Below are 22,020 nucleotides of genomic sequence, written 5' to 3'. Positions count from 1 at the left end.
AATTGAAAATAGTTTTAAGTTATTAATCAATAAAAATAAAAAGTAAATAGTAAATGGAATTTGTACGTCTGTTTGCCTTTTTAGCAAATTGTCATCCAGAAGGTGGGGGTCTGTTGGGATGTTGCGTGGTTTAGTCTGATAAATCTCGACGAACGTTTTATAAGACATTACTGATTCCGTAATCACGGTGATGGAGATAGTAAGAGCTCCTGAAACGTCGTTTAGTATCTGCCACCTATAAGGTGCAACATCTCAGAAGACAGCCATTTTTATGCTGCAACAGAGTTCAAGAAAATTGTCGTCTTCGGAAGTATGTTCGTTTTTATTCTTTGATGTGCTGTTCTTGCGATGGAGGTGTCGGTGTGGTAAATAGAATTTAAGCCTAATGTTGTCAGTGGGACAGAATACCGTTGTGAAAGAATATAGGATGAAGTGAGGGTAAACTTCTCCCGTTCTTAATCAGTGTGCTGGATGTTAATGAGTAGTCAGTGTCCCGTGGGAAATAGCTGTCCGATAACTACTGGATAGGACACGTCACAGAGCCACTCTGGACACAGTGAAAGCGAATACAAAAATAAAAACTTCTCCTGCCAGGATTTATACCCCAGCCGTCCACCCCACAGTCGTTTTACGTAGTGGTTTTTTTTTTCGGACAACTGAAACTACGTCCGTGTGTGTGTGCGCGTGGTCAGCTCCACGCGACGGTGTCGTCTGCGGGCCCTGGGCCTGGGATGGACGCCGTGCATCACCCGCTGGCCCTGTGGCGTGCGCTTTGGGCTCTGTACCCGACGTTCAGTGATCCCGAATAAACAGATGAATGCTTCGCGCCGACATGGGAATGCCATCACCGCACGTGGCAACTTTACAAACTACTCTCAGTTACAAGTTTGCAGTACATTATCCTTGATTTTTGTTTTACTTGCAATAAAGTCCATTAAATTAACGCACAATGGGGATGTTGGTCTCTCTTCATGTTTTATCGCCGAAATGAGTAGACGGGTTTCAATTGATATGATGTTGGTGCTCATTGGCTTTAACAAAGTTTACATAACGTCACAAAATGTCGATAGAGGACTCAGCATTTGACCATTCAGTTTGTGTATTGAAGCGTTTACAGTTCCTCGTTCAGTGCGCGTGTAAGGAGTTACCGCCGAATAACTCAGTTAACAGCCCTTCAAATCTCACCGTTCTACCAACGGAAAGTCATTCCCATATTGGTAAACATTGCCGTAACGAACTTCATACAACGTTATACACGTGGTATCTGTAGCATTCTATTCCATTCGGTTTCGTAACATGACAACAAAATATATATTTGGGGGGGGGGGGGGGGATTCGGTCCTTTTCTTGCGAAATTTTAATTCGAAAATTTCAGTTACTTTAAAATTGCCTCTCGGGATACCCACGCGAAGATGCAATGATTGTATTAGAGTGGAGCTAGGGTAAGAGTTTGGGGGTGTGGATTGGATTTAACTAGCTCAGGATATCGGCCGATAGCGGGCTTCCTAAAACACGACAAAACAACATGATATCATAACCCAGAAGACGAACATCGATCAACATAGATGGCTGTCCTCTGGATTGTAGCACCGTAGAAGTCTGCCAACGTTTTAGAGGTCCTTGCTGCCTCCATCATCAGCGTCATGACTGGTCTCATTGCCCTCTCCTATTTTGTCCATGCCGTAGTGATCCTATCAAGACTAGATTATTCCAACAATCTGTAACTTGTTTAAACCTTTAGAAACTTTTCAATTCCTGTCGAAACTTGTCTAATCATGTCTGATCCACAAATTCCTACGTACGCCATGGTCCTATCCATTACAAATCAGCCATCAAAACCATATTATTCACAATGTATAGTGTGTTTCAAGTCCTGTTTCTTCATGGTGATTTGAGACTCAAAGTGTCTCAAAACTAAATAATGTGGGAAATAATTAATTGGTATCTGTCCATTTTCCCTGGGTTTCAGCAGCACGAACTGCATGATGCTTACGGTGTGGTGTGGTTTCAGTGCCGCCAATCTGCAGCCTCTCATGACACAGATTTCAGTGAACTGGATAATGTGGCATTCCTCCAGAAAGACCAGTGTTACTTTCAGTTAACAGTACCGATTACTACTGCGCTCTGCTCTGTTTTGCTGCTAAATGGTTTCCTCTCCCTTAATTCCACCTTGCTTCTTTGTTTCCTTTCTACATTTTTATTCTTTTAATGTTTCTTCCTTTTTCTTTGTTTTAAATGACAGTGCAGGACTACTGTTTAAAATAATTCTCTAAAACCATTTTAATCAAATTACTCTATAATTTTCATATTCTTTGTTAAGCAAGTAGTTATTTTAGCCGACGGGGTGTTATGCTACATTTATTCAGACACGTTTCACTTTTATGGATAACAAGAAAGTGTTACTAAACGTACACTAGTATAAGCCCAGTGACGTCTGTACCCCCCATTTCGTCCGATGTGATGTCATGCAAGGCTGTGGATTACTGAACTAACTCTGGTGATGGGCTCTAACTCTCTGTTTGTCTGTCTGTCTGTTTCACCCCTGCAGCTCTGTTGTCAGGCACGCTGAGAACGTACCAGCGGGTGGGCTGTGACGATGAAGTGGTGACCCTCAAGTGTCCGCACGGCACCAGCATCTCTGTACACGTAGCGCAGTACGGGAAGACTTCGCCCTCCACGGCGGTGTGTCCGCAGCGTTCCTCGTCGACCGGGGAGCAGGAACCTCCGCTGAACGTCACCTGCCTCTGGCCCACCGCCCTCCAGGTCAGTCGTTGAGACAAGTTACATTTCTCAGAAATTAGCTGTGACATCTCTTCTTGCATTTCATTGGTTTTTTCTTGCTAGATATAAACACACGACAATGTTACTGGATTGAAAACTTTTGTGAGGCCAGTTTTGTAAACTCAACAATTGTGTATTACAAAAATGACACCAGAATTGAAAGCAAATTAACTGTAAGGCAATTTACTGTTTGAGTACTCGGTCCATAGATGCCACCGCCGCGATGATGTGTCTTCGATTTTGCTTTGTGTTAGTTAACCTATCTCTAAAACGTTTATGACACGCCTAAAGCCTATTTATAGTAATGACAACCAATGTGATTTCTATTTCATGTCTCACAATTTAAAATTTAATTTCCCCAAAAACTAATGCTTCTGTAAGTTTGTTTAATGGGAAGTCGATGGAATCTGAATAAAACACGAATTATGACTATCAGTTTAGTGCCTTGAGTTGACTTATGGAAGTTAAACAGCTAAACCACTGATACAGCTCGATAGATACTCTGCCTTCGCTGGATAGTAGTTAATTGTTCACCCACTGGGTCCGGATCCGACTCTTTGATCTCGTGCAGAACTTGTGCCTAACGTCAGACTTGAAGGTTTTGTTGGCGTAAATAAATCGATCCGCGATGCGGGCCCCCGTACGTTGAAACAAGGTAAGCACGGTACTTACCATCGATAGTCGAAGTTCTCACGGTGACTAGCATGAGATGACTGTCTACCGGATGTTACACTCTGTAGTCTGGTGAGTATTGTCTGACGTTTCAGAGGTGCTTACTGCCTCCATCATCAGGGATATTATACGCTCTTTCTGTCTTATACCCCTTCAGGGAAAGTATCCCACAGTATTTATTTGGCATCCGTTTTAATATTATCGTATTGTGAGGTCTACCAAGTAGTCTTTTCCATTAAATGTTTTCTGACCATAATTTTGAATGCGTTTGTCAGCGCCCCCCATGTCTGTAACTTGCTTTACCCATCTCACCATGTTTATGCAATAATTATAATGATTAAAATGCGTATTTAACTAATGAACAGGTCCTCACTAACAATGGTTCTCCTACAGAGGATTACGAAGTTAGAACCGCAACTGCTCCAAGTTCTGTTTTCCTCCAGTAAATCTTTTTCGCTGAGAAGGTCCTTACCCCCAGTGAGGTCCTCTGTCCTACTCCATATCTCTTACTCGGAAGGATTTCTTCTTTTATTCTTCCCCATCCACTTTTCTTCTAGCCTTTGTGTGTTCTTTCTTTTGCGACGTGAATTACTTGAGAGCCGAAGTCAGAAGGAAACCAAGCGACGAAGAAAGCTGGAAGAAAAGTAGGAAAAATGCAAAGTCAATTCCATTAAGGCTTGCTTCCTCGCCCGTGTCTTTCGCCAGAGGCAAAGAGGCTGTCTTATGATGAGGAAACCATGTCTTAAGGGGTGGGGAAATCAGCCTTCCACACCCTACCCCTTAACGTACTTTAAAGAACTCACAGATGATATTTGAATCTGTTAACGGCAAAGCGAGTTCTCCGTTTTCCCCTCCCCTGCCAACATCGTCTTTGAGAGTGTACAAACATGTGGGACATTCAGTGTTGCACAGTTTCCATACTGTTGTACTGAAGGGAAAATTCCATTATACGAACCAGTGAAGAATTTTTAATTGGAAAATACGTAAAGATCACGTAATGCAAATGTCGACGTCGTTTCTAGTGACGTCACAGCCGTGAAGTTCTATTTTACGGCAGGGGTTCTAAACTTTTTTCAGACCTGGGGCCACATGCACCCTATTCTGCATAATTTACGAACTATTATCAGATCTAACTTATTCCCGCTTCGAATCTCAGCCTAATCTGTCAGTAGATTCTCTCATTTCTTCCACACATCAAGCAAATGCGCCTATAATAGGCCACGATTATTTCTGCTATAAATAAGCCATACACTTTACACAACGTTGAATAACTTATGAATTACTGATCAGAGCCCGAACAATCGATCCATATATCGTATTTTCTCGATTTTAAGACGCCATCGATTGTAAGACACACGCTTCATTAATTAATAGGTTTTTAGGGAAAACACAGGTACAATACAGTAGGAATAGCTAATATTCAAACGTAAAACTTCTTTGTTTTAATACTTTTGACATCTTTCTTGTTACTATCGTTTTGTTTACTGTCCCATGACTAGTTTTATGGACGCATTAGTCGTACAATATAATTTGTCGACATCGATTCTTAGACGTCACCAAATGTAAGACGAACCCCGATTCAAGAAACTTTAAAATTTGAAAAGAAGAATGTGTCTTAAAATCGAGGAAATACGGAACTTACGCCACTCTTACGGTGTGCAGGGGACGAGGCAGAGATTTTAAAATTTTCAGGGCGTCGTTTCGTAAAGTAAAAGCAAAACTTAATCAAGTGACGGACAGATGTAGCTCTCCGGGGTTTTAGACGCAATCTGCAATCCACTTCCATTTTGAAAATCTTCAGTCACTGCAGCATTTTTACGCTGTTTCCATAGCAACATCACCGCGCATCGTTATCGTCAAACAGAAGCGAATTTTTCTTACCCTTCTCAGGGCCCAGTGTAGCAAATTAATTCCAAGAAACGTTTAAAAAAACAACTGAAATACGTGTTAGGACGACTATGCTTTATCTTAATATGAAGGGTAGGCAAGAGGTGTACGATAAAATTCATGTAACACAAATTACTGTCGACTAGTACAGATTTGTACGCAATCTTGAACATTTGCGATGCCCTCGTGTTCGTGATTTTTAACACGAAACCTACAACGGAGATCACAGATCAGAGACGTTAACGTAAAATCTTAACTTTCTACCGACGGTGATAACTTGCCAGGACTACCGCACATTTCATAGGGCGGTGATAGATGATGATAGAGCAGTAGTGGAATTATGATTATCGGCGGAAAACCGAATAACTCGGAGAGAAACCTGCTCCCGCGCCGCTTCGTCCATCACGAGGTCATCCGCGACGAAGTCCGCAGTGTCATCCTCAGCCATGGCACTGGAAGTCACGCTCAAACGGGTTCAGTTAACAACGCTTGTAGTCTTGTAGTCCTGCAGAAATGTCCTGATGTTTCAGAGATTCATACTACCTCCGCCATCAGGGAAATCGCCTTGAAACGTCGGTCAGTTTGTACAAGACTACACTGGCTCAACATCCCAGAAGACGGTCATTGTGATTTCAAGATTTAATGTCTGATCATTCAAGTATTGATACTTGTCTGTATTATCGTCGCGTGTCAGTGTTTGTATCATCCCATTCCCTGTAATGACGTCGCATTGTGAGACGCTGTGAGCTTCTGTTTGTTTTCATTATGGGGTTGATTTTGCGGCGACTGTTTCAGATAACGAGAAGATTGTGATTCTGGGAACACCTGCCGGGAATGACTGATGATTGGACGTAAATAAACATATTTCCCTCGAGAATGTACTCTATCACTGTCGCATGTAGCGGGTGATTTTAATGTTTACCCCTCATTTTTCACAACCTGTTGGATTAATAGAAGCAAAATGACGGTACAGAGCCGAGCAGGTTATTTTAGCGGTATCTCTGTTACTGTTTTTCCGGTGTCACACGGTTCCATCCTCAGTTGAGTTTTAGGTTATCCTGACAGAGGTTTCTCGTGGATTTCTTAGTCTCTCTTGCTAAATACGGGGATAGACGTATGTTCTACCTTGAAATAGTTAAGTTCTTGCCACTCACCGTTCATTTATCTCTTACAGCTTACTAAAGTGGAGGTAAACAATTTATAAAATCCAATTCCATTGGTCTGGACATTTTCAGCGGTTTCTAATTCTGCTCAAGGCATGGATGTTCACGTTTTTTCTGCGTTGTGTTGCCCTGTGTAAGTAGAAGCCTCCTGATGATCTGGTCCCCCATCCAAGGTGTCCTACGCCTCGTCTAATTAGAGTCTAGACATCTCATGTGACGTAATACCTCAAGAACTCTTTCAGGGATGTTGCGCCGTGTAGTCTGGTAGAAGTTTACCGACGTTTCAGAGGTCCTCTCTCCCTCCATTATCATGGCGATTCATCGCGCAAAAACCCAGAAGACAGAAATCTTCATGTCATGTAGTCTAGACAAACATTATGTAAATGTTGGCATGTTGTTTTTTTAACACTACGTCCATTGCGCGAGATTGCTAAGTCTTTAGACTCTGTATAACGAAATCAGTTGAAAAATGTCGTTAAATAAGAAGAATCAATCGGCCAGCAGAGCACAAAACGAAGCTCAGGCTGTGCTAAATCTGCTGTGCATTAGCATTATCCATTTATCCTCCGCGGTCACACCGACATAAATCCGTGACGTCATATTAGTGCGTTTTGTTTCGTCACTTAGACGTGTGTGTCATTACAGTAATGTTTTAATATTTACCGCACGTGTTTAATTTGTTTTGTTTAACGTGCGGAGTATGATTAATGTCGCGTTATTATGTAGTGCGAGTTTAAATAATGGCTAAGTGACGGAACATCAACATGAAACATGAATCTGACCTCGCCGTTTTCGGCGCCACAAACAGTGCAGCGTCACCCGTCCGTTGGGCGCCTTCTTCGGAAGATTCATTGCATTTCGGTGTAGTGGTTAGAATTCCGTTTTCATATTTGGGACGTTCCGGGTTCGACCCCAGTCCAGTCATACTGATTGAATATTTTACATTCCTTCTCCCAATACCTCCACACAACTGCTGGAATTGTACCTTAAAATATGCCACGACCGCTCCCTTCCAAACTTGTAACACTGTTTCCATGTTGTTTATCTTTAGCAGGGTTCTTATGTAGCCCTAAACGTACTTTTTCTAAGTGTTTTGATGTGTTCTTAGGCTCTGGGAACGTACTATGTGCCCCAGAAGTTCATAAAATTGTCTAATTACAAGTTCAGGAGAGCCATGTAGCCACTAATGAATACATTTCTCCACCGCCTGCTAGATCGTTCGGCGATGCGGTTGTCCGTATTACGTTCTGTCGAACAGAAGACGATCGCTAATGGCTAAACTAAACACAAGCCGGGGGGGGGGGGGGGGACCTGCTGTGAATTGTAACAAAACGTACAGCATCTTGGCTCAGTGGCTAAATTAAACCATCAGATGTAGATGTGGCACTTTACAAACCTCAGTCGACGTAAATTGAATTATTTTTGTGTCATACCACCCTGTTGTTAAATTATTTGTCTATTTTACGATAATGTATCGATTACAGAGCTTACGCAGTGTTTAATTAGGTATACTAATAAATGTTACTATTGATTTTGAAGAATACACACTTGGGACACTGCCCAGAAATTACCTGTAGGTGCTAGGAGAAACTTAGAGGATAATCGGTTCTCTGTAACCTGCTAGGCGCTGTTATGGATGAGGGTATAATTTTATACAGGATACACCAAATGCCACGGCCGAGCTGTTAGCATTCCTGCTTCCTGTGTGTAAGAATGCGGCTTAAAATCTCGGCCCAGAGATCGGTTACCCTCACCAAATTTTTTGGAATAATACCTTAATTTGGTCACCATCTCTTCCTTCTGCATTTTCCCCCAATTCATTATTTACGTACTTATCATCTGTTATTCGACACTGTATGATCTTAAAAGTTGAAAGTGTCATAAAATGAGTCAGTTTATAAATAGTTTTTGTACAAGTGTCAAGAGAGAAATAAGGAAATAGGAGTTGTTATTCTTGTAAAGGCAAAGTTACTCCAGGCTCAATAAGTATCGCAGGGGCACTGAGTTAAAGCTCAGAGCACTCTAAACACGCGGCTTTCGTGCTTCGTTTGTCTCATATGACGCACAGTTCCTCAAGCGAAAAATTAAGCACAGTGTGTATGATCACTGTATCGTAACAACGCTTCTCTGGTCAATATTTGACTCTGTATTAAGTAAGCCAATCCCACAATTGATCCATCTGTCCGCTCATTACCTCTATTATTTTAAGCTGCTGACGTTTGGCACACAGATCCCTACGTGAGTTTGCAAATAGTTTGTGCAGCTATCAGACCTAACGGTAGCCAGGGAACTGGTTGTTGCATCTGGATGGCACCTACGTGTGTGTCACGGCCTTTTCCTCTAGATCCCCTGAGAAATTATTCACACACGTCATTTTATTAAGCAGTTAACAAACTCGTGATGCAATTTGCTTCCTGTTCGGAAAATACACTCTATATTTAAAATTCAGAGTTACTGATTGTTAATGAAGGTGGTACATGTAGATTTCACTGGGTCTTGAGATTGAAAAACACTGGACGGCCATAGAAATTTTATGAGCAAAACCAGCTCTTTATTCATTAAACAGTACTGTACTCTACTTTAAGTAGGCTTTAAGTCATCGGCCTACATTTATTGAATTTGTTGTGTTATTTAACACTACGCTTTTCTTACTTTACCTGTCTGCTGTTAGTTTGCACATTAATTAAAGCTCAAATTTAAACACTGTGTAAACACTCCTCAGGACATGCGCACGTGAATAGACAGAAAACAAGGTTGTTGCATTTCTCTTCCAGGGGAAGTGGCAGGCAGTTCCACATGGAACATGGGGTCGTGTAAGTTAACACATCATACAACAATAAAGCTGTTTCTGAAAATGTTATGTACGTAGTTAGAATGTGATACTTTAATTTGTCATAGCATAGAGCCTAGTTTGCTACCGATAGACTTATCAGTGACTGCTACTTACATAGAACCATCGATTCGTTATGAAATGACCAACTCCGCACCATCAAATTAAGGTAACTCTGCAACTTTGGCGTCATATTTTATAAACATCCACTGGTAACATAGTTAGTAGTTTTTTTAATGAATCACTATCAGCTTCGTAAGAAATTTTTAAATATTAATAAAAACATTTACACATAAGGGGTGTCAGTGTCACTAATATTTGTCGGTGCCAGTCTTCTGGTTAGACTTGTAGGTATGTACCAACTTTTCGGAGGAACATACTACTTCCATATTCAGAGCTACTCATGGCACTTCAGTATCATCTTCAGGACGTAATATGGCACTTCAGCCCTGAAGACTGAGGCAGTATGTTCCTCCAAAACGTTGATATCTATCTAAAAGACAACATGGCGTCAGAACCCAGAAGACCAACATCGATATCTTCATCGCCGTCACAACCTCAACTCACTTATCACTAGGATGTATCTGTGTTATAAGCAAGCAGTCATTGGCGTAAGTGTATTACTAGTCATTATTCCGCTGTTTCACCTGTGCAGGTGACTTCAGTTGCTACATGTAGGAGTTATCGCCAAATTATGTATTATTTGTTGGGATTTTCATTTCTGCTGCTCGAAATGAAGCCTGCTTACTGCCGGAACTAGTTCTTCCCCGGTCTGTCAGCGTCCGCTCACCAATACAAAACGTTAAATTAAATAAATTTATAAATTTTGAACACAGTTAATTAGATAATTTGTTTCTGAAATATGCACTCTTTTGTTTTTATCCCCAGGGAAGATTTTAAAACAATATTAATAGAATTTACATATCTCACATATACACAAATGAGCCGGTGTTTCCGAATTATATGGCTTGACTCATTCTGGTTGGAAAATGCCTTTCATGAATTAAGAGAGAAGCGAAATTACCCGTTCTGTTTGTAATCTTTGTCCGTACGACATCGAGAATCTGTATTGAACATGAATATTCTTCGCTTACTTGTCTGTAGCCTGTGTTCAGTCTTCAGCTATTACAATTTTGTGAGCGAAGTTCCGGTCGTTCAGGTCCCATTCCGAGGGGTCTCTAGTAGGTTAAACGTTCTAACGTTGTAACGGTAGTGGTGTGTTTGCGTGCGTGCGAGTGTTCTATGTTCCGTGATCTGAAAGCCGGGATTCAGTCGTTAAAACGTCACTGTCTTTTCCATTGTAGTAATTTAGTAAGAATTATAAAGCTGTGATCAGAATCGGTGATATCTTCATTTCTGAGATGCAGGATGCAGGACCCTCGTTCCGCCGGTCTGTACCGAACTCCTGCTTTCTGTTCACCGAGAACAAATGTCTCGACTCTGTATTATAAAAAATCAGCTTTACCTGTAACTGGGTCTTTAATGGGCTTCTTAATTCCTGTCGTTCGTATCGAAAGTCGCTCATTCAGTAACAAGAAATTCGTTTTTTAAGTTTCTCTTCGTCAGTAGTCTCAAATAGGTACAATTTCAACGTCTTGTCGAATTTAAATTTAATGACTTTGCGTTCTTTGAACTCTTTTTCAGTTCGACCGCCCTTATTTCGTTTCGTATTTCTATTTCTTTCGTCATTTCTTTCTGACGTCTCCATCCTTATTTTGTATTCTTTTCTTTTTTAAGCTGCTGTTTCATTTCCATGTAGGTTTTAGAAAGCAGTCACAAAATTCAAGGGAGATCACGTTTTATTGTGGTATTAAGTAACGTCACTTGTTGATACCTCAAATTGCACTGTATTTTACTTACATTGAATGTGTATGCCTTGTAGACTAAGGAAGTATGATCATACAATTATAATTGTGAAAATCTCAAAAACATTCTAAATATCCATTATGTAACGTAAAAAATCAGATGTTTTAATACATTCATAAATCGAAGCCGGATTTTCTGAGTATATAACTTTAAATTATGTCGATACTTGAACATAGTGAGCGTCTTCTCAAAACGAACATATCCGTGGTTTCTAAAGTCTAGAATTAATAGAAATTTGTGTTATTAATGTGCCTTCCGCTAGTGTTGTATCACTGCGCATGCACGCACACGCATTTATTTGTTGATGCATTTTCATTGAAGTCGTGCTGTTCTACACAGAGGTCTCTGTTGACATTCTTTTGATATTTTGTATGGTTGAGTGCGTAGTGTAGATCGCTTTATTCTATAGGACGCAGAGCAGCGTAAACGTGCCTGTTGAATCTGAACGACAGAGCATAGGTAAACAGGAGCTGCGTAATAGCAGTTACTGGCCTAATATATTTATTTATATTTTATTTAGTGTTCTGTCTGACGACAGGTCCATATGAACAGGATCCTTCCATCCTTTTCTCGGACTGGGACCTGTTCATATACGTTCTTGGCAGATGATCCAGAAGTGGTTTGCCATTGCCTTCTTCTGTGTGTGAATGGAGTAATTGTTGGGATGCCACGGAGAAACCGGGGAAGCCCCCGGAGGAAAACTCCGTGTTGCCTAGACCACGGCCTTGCCCAACACAAGTTATAAATTCGGGCACCGCCGGGAATCGAACCCGAGACCCCAGGATTACAAGGCCAGCGTTCTAACCGCTAGACCACCGTGGCCATACTGGCCTAATAGTAACAATAATTTCTGTGAAATAATAATTCTGTTAGTACGTCATTCCCATTACTGCGCTGCATGAACAGTGAAGTGGCCAATAAGAACAATGGTGTAAGATTTGAGGTTTTCACAGCTGTCTTCTGGGTTGTTGCGCTGTGTAGCCCTGATGACGGAGGCAGTATGACCTCTGAAACGTTGGTAAACATCGACCAGACTACACAGCGAAACAACCCAGAAGACAGAAATCTTCAAGAACAATGGTGATAACAGTAACACAGATTTTTACATTGCTCGTGAAATATAAAGTTTTGTTGATGTAGTTTATATCATATTTCATCTCAAAGGACTTACAATTTACATTTCAATCGAAATACATTACCGTCGTGTTCTTTACGCATTTTATTACAGTTAATAACCTTCAGCATTTTACTTTCTGTTTGCTTCGTTGTTATCTGTGCATTATTGCTTGGAGGCCATCATCACAGCGTGCTAGTCGGTATCCATCATACAAATGTTCACTTTTCTATGTGCTTTCGTCTTCAAATAAAATTTATTAGGTTATTTTACACACTTAAATATTGATTTCTACAACAAATTAAAATAATAGGCCAATTCGTTATTTTTACGTCTAAAATTGTCGTCAGCCTTGAGAGGATGAAGATGGGTTTAACTCATTTGTACATGGCTGGTCAGTTCAGATGAATTCATTGCATTCTGTAACCAGAAAGCTTCCGACCTTACAAAATAGCTAAATGTTGAAACGTTTACATTTGCAAAAATATTACGATATATACTTGATGTAGGACTACAGCCGCTGTTGGCTGTTTGTAAGCTGTGTGTCACTCACTGGGTTGTTAAAGTTTCAGTTCTCTGAAACGTGTATATATAATTTGCATCGTGTTTTACGATTAGTACTAAAACATGCTCTATAGAACACGCGGCGACCTGTTCGCCTCTTCCGCTCGCCAGAGGGTGCAACAGCCGATCTAAGTGACGTTTCTCAGTACTCTCTGTTGCAGACGGTAGTGGAGGCCTGCCAGAAGAAACGACAGTGCAAGTTCCAGACTTCACCCAAGACCTTCGGCGGAGATCCGTGTCCGGGCGTGCGCAAATACGTCGAGGTCGCTTACAAGTGCCGTCCATGTGAGTACAAAATACCCCAATTCATGAAGGTTACGACTGCGATTCGCAATCGATTAACACTCGCTGATTGATCACTGCAAGTGGCGTTCGTTCAAAGGAGACGTTTGTCAGGTATTTGGAACTGTAAGCCAGGAAAGGAACGTTGCTATGTCGTCTTTGTAACTTTCCGACTGCACGCCGATGGAAGGCCAGATTTTGTCGCTCAAGGTCCACTCACCTCAACTCATATAATGAACGAAGTGTTGTTATTCAGGAGATATGAAACGCCTGTTTTGGAACGTGAAGACTTGTAAACATTAACACAAAAGCTTTCCATATGATACTATTCATAAAACATAGATCTTACTAAGATGTGGAATAGTTATTTTAAATATAAAACGATGTATGACCCAGACTAGTATGATAGGCCGACAGGTAGTGTGATAATTTTTCAACAGTAGATTTGTATCTGCAATAAACAAATAAATATCAAAACGAATGAAATGCCACATGGAAAAGATATTCTGGGGATATCCGTCTTCTGGGTTGTTGCGCTGTGTAGTCTGGTCGATGTTAACCAACGTTTCAGAGGTCATACTGCCTCCGTCATCAGGGCGATCGCCCTGATGACGGAGGCAGTATGACCTCTGAAACATTGGTTAACATCGACCAGACTACACAGCGCAACAACCCAGAAGACGGATATCTTCATACTCACCGCTGTGAGAATCTCAAGTCTTACAAAAGATATTCTAGTTCATTATTTCTGTTTTCCAACTTGCCACAGTACTTTTCTCGCCTCAAAGACCAGCGATGTCAGAAGGGCTGTTATGCGAACGTTGCCTAGCAACGGGCCACGATGCTTGTAAGGCCCCTTGTGGGTGTTTTGTGAGGTCGGAAGTGGTGATGTACCACGCAGCGCGTTACAAGGACCCGCAGGGAAATTACCGACAGCCGTTCCCAAGCGGAGCAGCTCCTTTGAATTGAAAGAAATGCGGTCCGTCTGTGTCGTACAAGAAATCTCTAAACAGATAGGATGTTAAAAGTTGGTAGAGTGAAACGAACGGGCCTGCGTCTTTATGCAAGACTTGTTCTTATTGCAGTGACCTCTCTTTTACATTTTTACATTTATGCCGATAGAACTAACAGCTGGCTTTTTCTTGCCAAACTGTCACTGACCTGGCCAAGAAACTTCCTGGTTTTATGAAACCAGAATATCCCTTGCCGTGTTTATACGCGCCCGGTAGTGGTCTTTGCAATGGTTGTGTTGTTTTCTTTGCGGTGCTTACTGATTTCTTAAATACTATTTAAAGTAGTTTAGGCGTCAAAGGGTTAAATATATTTTCGGTGACACTTTCTTGCAAAGTCTGAAACGGTGTGAGATTTAAGATCGGCGTGAAAATGTGGATTATGGTCTCGGGTAATGACGCGACGTATCCTTATAACTGGTGAGCAACGTTTCAGTTGAACATATCTCCTCACTCTTCGGAGTAGATACATTGTAAAATGCGCACTCAAGTTTCTGGAGGTAGTTTGTAAAGAAGTGCAATTTCGGGCACGATTGTGTAATGAGACTGCACGTACTGATCGAGGAGTCCGCTGTTCCAGATGAGTTCCGTAGCAAGGTGGCGTGCGAGAACGACGTTGTGCCCCTCAAGTGCAATCCGAACGCGCGCATCGCAGTCTACTCCGCCAGCTACGGACGAACGGAGTACGAGAGCATCCAATGCCCACAGCCCCAAGGCGTACCTGAGGAAAGTGAGTGCCTTTTCCGCTTTTAATGTTCGTTGTTTGAAATTTGAAATGCGTTCTTCATGTCTTCTTGTATTTTGTGTTAATGTCGGTAGATGTCTGTCACAATGTGGTATTGATAGACAGCAGTTTGGGCACGTGAACAAATGTTAATTTTAAATGTCCCTGCTTCAAAAATTTCAGATCGTCATGAAACACGACTGTTAAGATAACAGTCGTGTTTTGCAGTAGTCAGTCTTCGTAGCGTAGTGGTTGATTAAACACATTTACGTTACCATTCTTGTACTTTAAGATGGCAGTTAAGGTCTGCACGGGCAAGGGCCTGTTCCCTGGGGTTTCGCCCCGACCGGGGCGGAGGCCGGGATCCGACCCCGGTAGCACAGACAATGTTTGAGTCCGAGCCCCTTTCAAATAATTACAAAACATTTGCCTTCCCATCTCTTCTCTAAAGACGCAGAGATTAAAATACACAAAACTGTCATTTTACGTGTCATCTTGCCTGAGTGTAGAATTTGGTGCCTGACGCTGAGGAATTGTCAGCCAGTCTTGGACGGCAGCGCTGCTTGTCCCGTGGTGTTGCGATAATGTGATTTGTTGCAGCGTGTCTTGTGAGCTACGCAACGGAGACAGTAATGAACATATGTCACGGCAAGCGACGTTGCACTTTGTCCGCTGACTCGGCGACCTTCGGCAGCCCTTGCAAGCCGGAATCACGGATGTACCTCAAGGTGGTCTACACTTGCGGTGAGTACCTCGGCGACAAAGTGACCACCTTTCTGTGTGATAAATTTCACCCTGAATGTTAATTTCTTGAGAGAACGACTTATGATGCCCTAGACTGCAAGGGCTGATTTATCAATACGGAAAGGTTGATTTTCCTTTTGAGATGTATATTCATGTGCAGATATTCAGTATTTACAAAGTACATAGCCTAATTCTGTGAGATTTGAGGTTCTTAATTTTTACGCATTTCTGATAGATTTAAATGCGATGTCTGATAACAGTAGATACGTAGTATCCAGTGGTCTTAATGGTGAACAGGTGCGGATTTGGAGACGTTGGGCGTTGACATGTATCAAGATATTGTCTCGTCATTCCTGTGGCGACATAGTTAAACTTCAGGATCGCCGGTAAACCGAAACCGTTATCCCCCAAATTCCAAACTTGTGATTTAATATTGTGTTTTTGAAATACAGTGATTGCCATATCTCTGCCCGATGTTTTTAGTTACATTTTAATTTTATCCATGCAATTACAACTTTTGGCTCCCAAGTGGTCGCTATCTACAGTATTCACACCGGGCACGTCACCCTAACTGTACCGTTCTATAATTCTTTTTGGAGGTGTCCGATTAAATTTTGGCCTCAGAAGACCTCGGACTACGGTTATTCTTGCAATTGTTTTGTGGTTTTACTAAGTTTCTGTAGGTAAATATCAGAATACTGATCTAAAATAAGCCACGGCCACCCCTTCGAAAGTCTTGCCAACTCCTGATCTTCACATCCTATTGGACGACTCTGTGTAATTAAGTAGTTAAAACATCGTTTTTAAATAATAACGATAATAGTTGTGGCGTCCATGAAGCAGGTGAGGTTTACGAACTGGAATTTTAAACTCATTTTCCATTTATGCTGCTTGTGAAGCCCATCTTAAACAAACGATTCGATCATACTAACGGTGTACTTCTAATTACAGAAATTATAAGTTTGTCCATCTGCCATTTCGTTGTCGGCTTGCAAAGTTGGATTGGCTGCAGGGCGACTGTCGACTGTTTTGCTCACTGGGCAGTAAGTCCCGTCACTTGTTTCAGACCGCTAATTGGACTCTGACATCACACACAACTCTGTGGTCATAATTTGTGTCGGTGAGGCTCAACTTCGCTCGGTCGAGTTCAGCTTTGTCAGACTAAAATCAGCGGACACGTGACTCCACAAACCTGAATTATTTAACGTTCTTTTCGTCCTTGGTCTTTTTTCTCCTTTCTTTCTGTTATTTTTCGTTTCTCGGTTTACAATATGGCGTTTTTCTGTCTTTTCTTATTTCCATCTTAAATTGATTATTTCGTTTATTTTTAACTTATTTTAAATTTTCGGTGATTAACGCGTGCAGTGCTGGCTTTCTTCCTTTGTTTTTCCAACTTTTCACTTCACTTCCCTTCCTCCCGAGATCATATTCTTCGGCTTATAGCGTAGACGTTTGTTTCTTATACTTGATTTATTGTCATTTTAAATTAATAATCCGTGCTTTATCTTTCTAATCTTTCACATTTTAGTTTTATTCAATATTTAATCCTATCTCTTCTGGCCATTCTTTTGTATGTCTCCTTTTCATTATCCTTCATCCCTTACATACTCATTTAATCTTCACTCTTTTCCTTCTATTTTCTTCGTTTAAATTACATACTTCGTACATTTGTCATTTTGTTTTTTCACGTCTCTTCGTCCGTCCCATTTCTTCGTTGTTTTCCTTCTTCTTGTCTCTTTACGCTCCATTTTCATATTTCCCATCGCCTAGAATCTCTGTCAATTGGTGTGACAGGTATACACGCTGCCAGTTACCAATTGGTTCCGACCTGGCCCCTTAGACACTCTCCTGTACCTCGTATATTGAATTTAATGGGCCCCCCATTGAGTGACGGGGTGCAGTGGTTGAAGCTACCGTCTTGAATATTTAAAATCGGGGCAGTACTACTGCGCAAGTTGAATAGATTGAAACTTCAATGGCTGAAACTCGACCCAATGAAGGTTGGTTCTTGTTTTTAAACTGTAAGATTTTCACGTGTAATATATTCGCAATTTTAACATGCTAAGTTCGTTTTGTATAAGAAATATTATTTTAATATTTTGCCATACTGGATTTCGTGTTCCGTTGTCTAGCTCAAAGGCTCTATTTGTTTGTAGTTTGTTTAATAACGCTGTTTATATATCGTTGAATAATTAGATTATTGAATTGGAGAGGTTATGGAAGGAGTCGGTCGTGGCCTAATTTAAGGTAGGTACCATCGTAGCATTTGCTTGGTGGGACTGAGAAACCCGAATCAGGATAGCTGGTTTCTGATCCGAGATTTGAACCCAGGACCTCCAGAATGCGGATATTTTACTCAGTCCCTCTGGGTAAATTCCGAGATAGTGCCTTGAATTAGGCCATGGATGCTTTTCTTTCATATCCGTTACAATTCATTGGTCATGTGTTATCACGAAACTAGACGCGAACTTCACTTTTGCGTGATCACCATTTGTAAGGCAATAATTTTAAATTTGTTAACAGATTTATATTCTGTGTTACGTCGAGAACTTTTCAAAAGAAACGGAATTCCTGTTGTACTAGGTCGAACTGCTTGTTTCCGAAATATCTGTTGTCTGTGGTGTTCAGTAGCCGTAGAAGGTTAATTTAGGAGAAAAATAGATTTGTGTTTTCACCAGTGTTTGGCAGTTAATGATTACAAACGACATCTGTACGAGAGAAGCTATAAGCACATTCACATCAGTCAAATCCTAGTAGTTCAGGAAGTCACCGCCAGATGAGATAAGCCTTTGCACCGTCCATCAATATAAATATAATACCAGTAGAGAGACGCGCCATTATGTCTGATTTAAGAATGAAGTATGGGGTCCTCCAGACTGCAGTGTCAGAGTGCCAACCTATAAATTTGAGTGCTATAATATACCTGAATAATATTTTTGCCAAAGAATTCTTCTGCATGATGGGAAATTTCCATTCAGCGTACATTTCAATGGAAATTAAACTATTCGGGGTGGAAGTGAGTTACGAACTTCACAGTCTAGGATATTTATTGAAACGTTGACAGTTGCCCAGCTTGTCAGAAAATTACCCTGGTTTATGGAACCACGATATTCATTATCGTTTTCGCTAGAGGGGGGCCATTAGATCGTTTCTTGTGTCAGGTGAATCCGTTCACACTCGGTGTTTGGAACATCAGTCAGTCTAAAACTCTTTTATGTTTTATTTTTTATTTTTTAGTCTTTACATTTTTATGTAGGAGATGGCGAGTTAAAAAATTTGGAATTAAATGGTAGTAAAAATTCTCGAAACTTAATTTGGTCTTGTAACCACGTAACTTACATAAAGACTAAAAACAAGCAACAAGTCTTAAGTTTTTCGAAATTCATTTCACTACTTTGATTAAAAGTTAGTAGATTTTTTTATATACAGAGTGTCCCAGAAAAGATATACACAAAATGCTGACGTATGTAATGGTTGTGTATACTTCTTTCTGGAACATTCTGTAGAAAACTAACGAAAGTTCGACTCGCATGTATGGAAGATACTCGCTGCTTTGTACAGCGAACTGTTGCTTGTCAGATGACCCAGTTTTGTAGTCCTTCAGCGAGAGACTATAATTCTCTGTGAGAAAAAAGTGACTGTGGAATATAATACTCAGAAAGGCGGCATTAATAATTGCAGATATTATGGGCTTACTGCCCTGAAGGGCTATTAAGTTCCTGTTTTGCTGAAGTTTAACGTTTGGAGTTCAGAGCAAAGAACCGGATCTGAACTTCTGACCCAAGTTTTTGCTGTGTGGCGACTTTGCTATTAAATGTCCAGTGTTCTCATTCGATACCTGATAAGACTTGCGGGTTTTCGAAACGGTTTTACACCTGTACAGAATCTAAGTACCTTGTCTAAATCAGTGATGATTTTGTGTATGTCAGTAACTCTCACGAGACTGGTTTTTCTGCAGTGATAGGTCCAATAGAAACTCGCGTTTAGGGTGACGTAACTTTGAATCACCACCATGAATCTGAATCTAAGAAATCCTGAAGACAGTGAAAACATCCGAAATTATGCATCGAACGCATAAAATATGGTTACTCCACGGTGGTCTAGCGGTCAGAACACTAGCCTTGTAATCCTAGGGTCCCGGGTTCAATTCCCGGTGGTGCTCAAATTTATAACTTGTGTTGGGCAAGGCCGTGGTCTAGGCATCACGGAGTTTTCCTCCGGGGGCTTCCCCGGTTTCTCCGTGGCATCCCAACAATTACTCCACTCACACACAGAAGAAGGCAATGGCAAACCACTTCTGATCATCTCTGCCAAGAATGTATATATGTATGAGCAGGTCCCTGACAACCTGAAGAGGTTGGAAGGATCCTGTTCATAATATATGGACCTGTCGTCAGACAGAACACTACAAAAAAACCCTCCAGATTAGAGTCCACGTTGAAGTACTTTTATTCATATTTGGTAGTTGAAACTGAAATAATTTCGCAGTTTGATAACACTCTTAACTTTGTTACTCTGGGGTGAAGGCAAAGATAATCATAGGCAGCAGAACTGCCAGGACCCAGGCATAAATATCTTTGGCCTGAGAAGTTGTAGACGTATATTTTATGAGTGTGGCTTGTGAAGATAAGGCGACAGTGAGGTGTTGTGTCGCCATGGAAAGTGCTGAAGCTTCATATCTATTGTTGTGCTCCGCGTGACAAGGGCATATCACACAGGACGACGCTCTTTGGCATTTTGAAAGCTGTCACAGTGACAACTGGAAGGAAGGAGAACCAAAATTTAAAAAAGTTAAAACTACGTTAGTCCGCAGCGATTTAAAAAATGTTAAATACGTGTGATGTATATAAATTGTATAAATGAAGAAAAATTACATAAAACGAAATTTGAAATGTAAGAAATATGTTAAAATTCTTTAAGTATTCATATTAATAAACATTTCTGGAGAGACTGAAGTCTGTAAACCGCTTACGTACGAGGAAATATAAACCAGGAATATTTCATGAGTTTATAAAGACGAATAGGTTGACATATACAGATATCTGGTGCATAGAAATGTTACCCAAAAACATGAAGTGACAGTTAGAACATCTGGATGAGACGGGAGGATGATATGAAAATGAAATTTAAATAACGTATAAAGATGTGGGCTGGATTCAATTATCGCAGGATAGGGTCCATTGGCGGACTTTAATTAATTTTCGGGTTATATGGCAGGAGGGGAATTTCTTGACTGCTTGAACAACTATCAGTTTCCAAAGACTATGATTCGTGGAGATAATAGATTTGGCACATCTCTGTCACATTACAACAATTCTCCTTTGTTGGTCGTAAGAGATCTACGTAACTTGCGTGTTAGGACGCTCTTGTACAAAGCGTGAAAGTATGACGTCACTGTGTAGTTACATAGTTACAAACATTGAAACTGTGAGGGCAGTGTTATCAGGATGAGCATTAGATCCAGCGAGGTAATGCAGAATAGCATTAAAATTGACAGAAACTTTCACGTACAGCGCGTTTCAGATTAGTGACGGGGCTTTTAAAGCCTCGTTATGGTCATCCAGAAGGCTGGTATCTGCAACAGAGGCGTGAGAGAGAATATGCAGTACCACAAGAATGATGCAATGAACCAAAGCGTTCTGAAGAAAATATTGGCAATACTGATACGAGCTTAAAGTGACATTCAGCACAGCTAAACTAACGTCTTCATGTAATTAGTTGGCACACTGACATATTTAATTGATTTTAATTTCGATATTAATGTCGACTATTGATCAAAATCGAAACTGGAACCCTATAAATAATAAACGGTATTAGAGCCAGTTCCCGAAACGTCCTGTGTTATCTTATAATGTGGATAGTATTTAGTATAATTTTGGTGTAATGAATAATTAATTATTGCAAAGATACGAGCCCCAAGTAATGTTTTCAACGCGGATAGTAGTGGCTTGCCAGCTGTCACGTCTCTAGCAGAATCAGAAGTTTTGAAGTTAAATTATGTCGAATTGTATGCTGCTAGTACTTGTACGTTTGCAAACAGGCGAGTACACTGCGTTCCAGCGTTTTTGGCCGCTGAACTTTGTGAATTGGAACCTCGGAGCGAGTCACTTACCAGAAGTTTGCCGGAAGGCGTACAGTACACTCCAAATAAAATATCACCACGTTACGTAACACAGGAAAGTCGATTTCACTACACTACACATCACTAGAAAATTAAACATTGGAATATCTATTCGGTTTTTACATTCTTCTGCTTCCCAAAATGTTTCCCCATATTTTTCCGCTAGTTGTCCCCCCCCCCCCCCCCCCAATTCGATTTCCATGTTTAGCTCATTTTAACCTCTCATATTTGATAACCATAGTCTCAGGACTAGTAACCATAT

At 40.8% G+C, this 22,020-nt stretch overlaps 1 protein-coding gene across 9 annotated transcripts in view; it reads left to right on the top strand.

The window, feature by feature from the left end:
- The window catches only part of LOC110836293 (uncharacterized), a 377,965-nt gene that overhangs the window by 334,798 nt on the left and 21,147 nt on the right, over window positions 1-22,020 (top strand). For 5 of the 9 annotated variants that reach the window (XR_015536158.1, XR_015536157.1, XM_087352764.1 and 2 more), the window contains exons 2-5: window positions 2,549-2,763; window positions 13,024-13,162; window positions 14,750-14,899; window positions 15,494-15,637. Coding sequence is in view for 7 of the 9 variants with exons in the window: in XM_087352764.1 (XP_087208890.1) it covers window positions 2,549-2,763; window positions 13,024-13,162; window positions 14,750-14,899; window positions 15,494-15,637 (648 nt within the window). In the remaining 2 variants the exon portion in view is untranslated. The remainder of the gene's footprint in view (window positions 1-2,548; window positions 2,764-13,023; window positions 13,163-14,749; window positions 14,900-15,493; window positions 15,638-22,020) is intronic. The other 4 variants (XM_087352736.1, XM_087352758.1, XM_087352750.1 and 1 more) reach the window with 2 other exon arrangements.

This window comes from Zootermopsis nevadensis, unplaced genomic scaffold (assembly GCF_977971745.1).
Source record: "Zootermopsis nevadensis isolate Lab colony 2312 unplaced genomic scaffold, Znev_1.0 Znev_ptg000002l, whole genome shotgun sequence".
In the NCBI taxonomy this organism is placed as follows: Eukaryota; Metazoa; Arthropoda; class Insecta; order Blattodea; family Termopsidae; genus Zootermopsis; species Zootermopsis nevadensis.
This window is presented reverse-complemented; position numbering and strand designations above follow the sequence as displayed.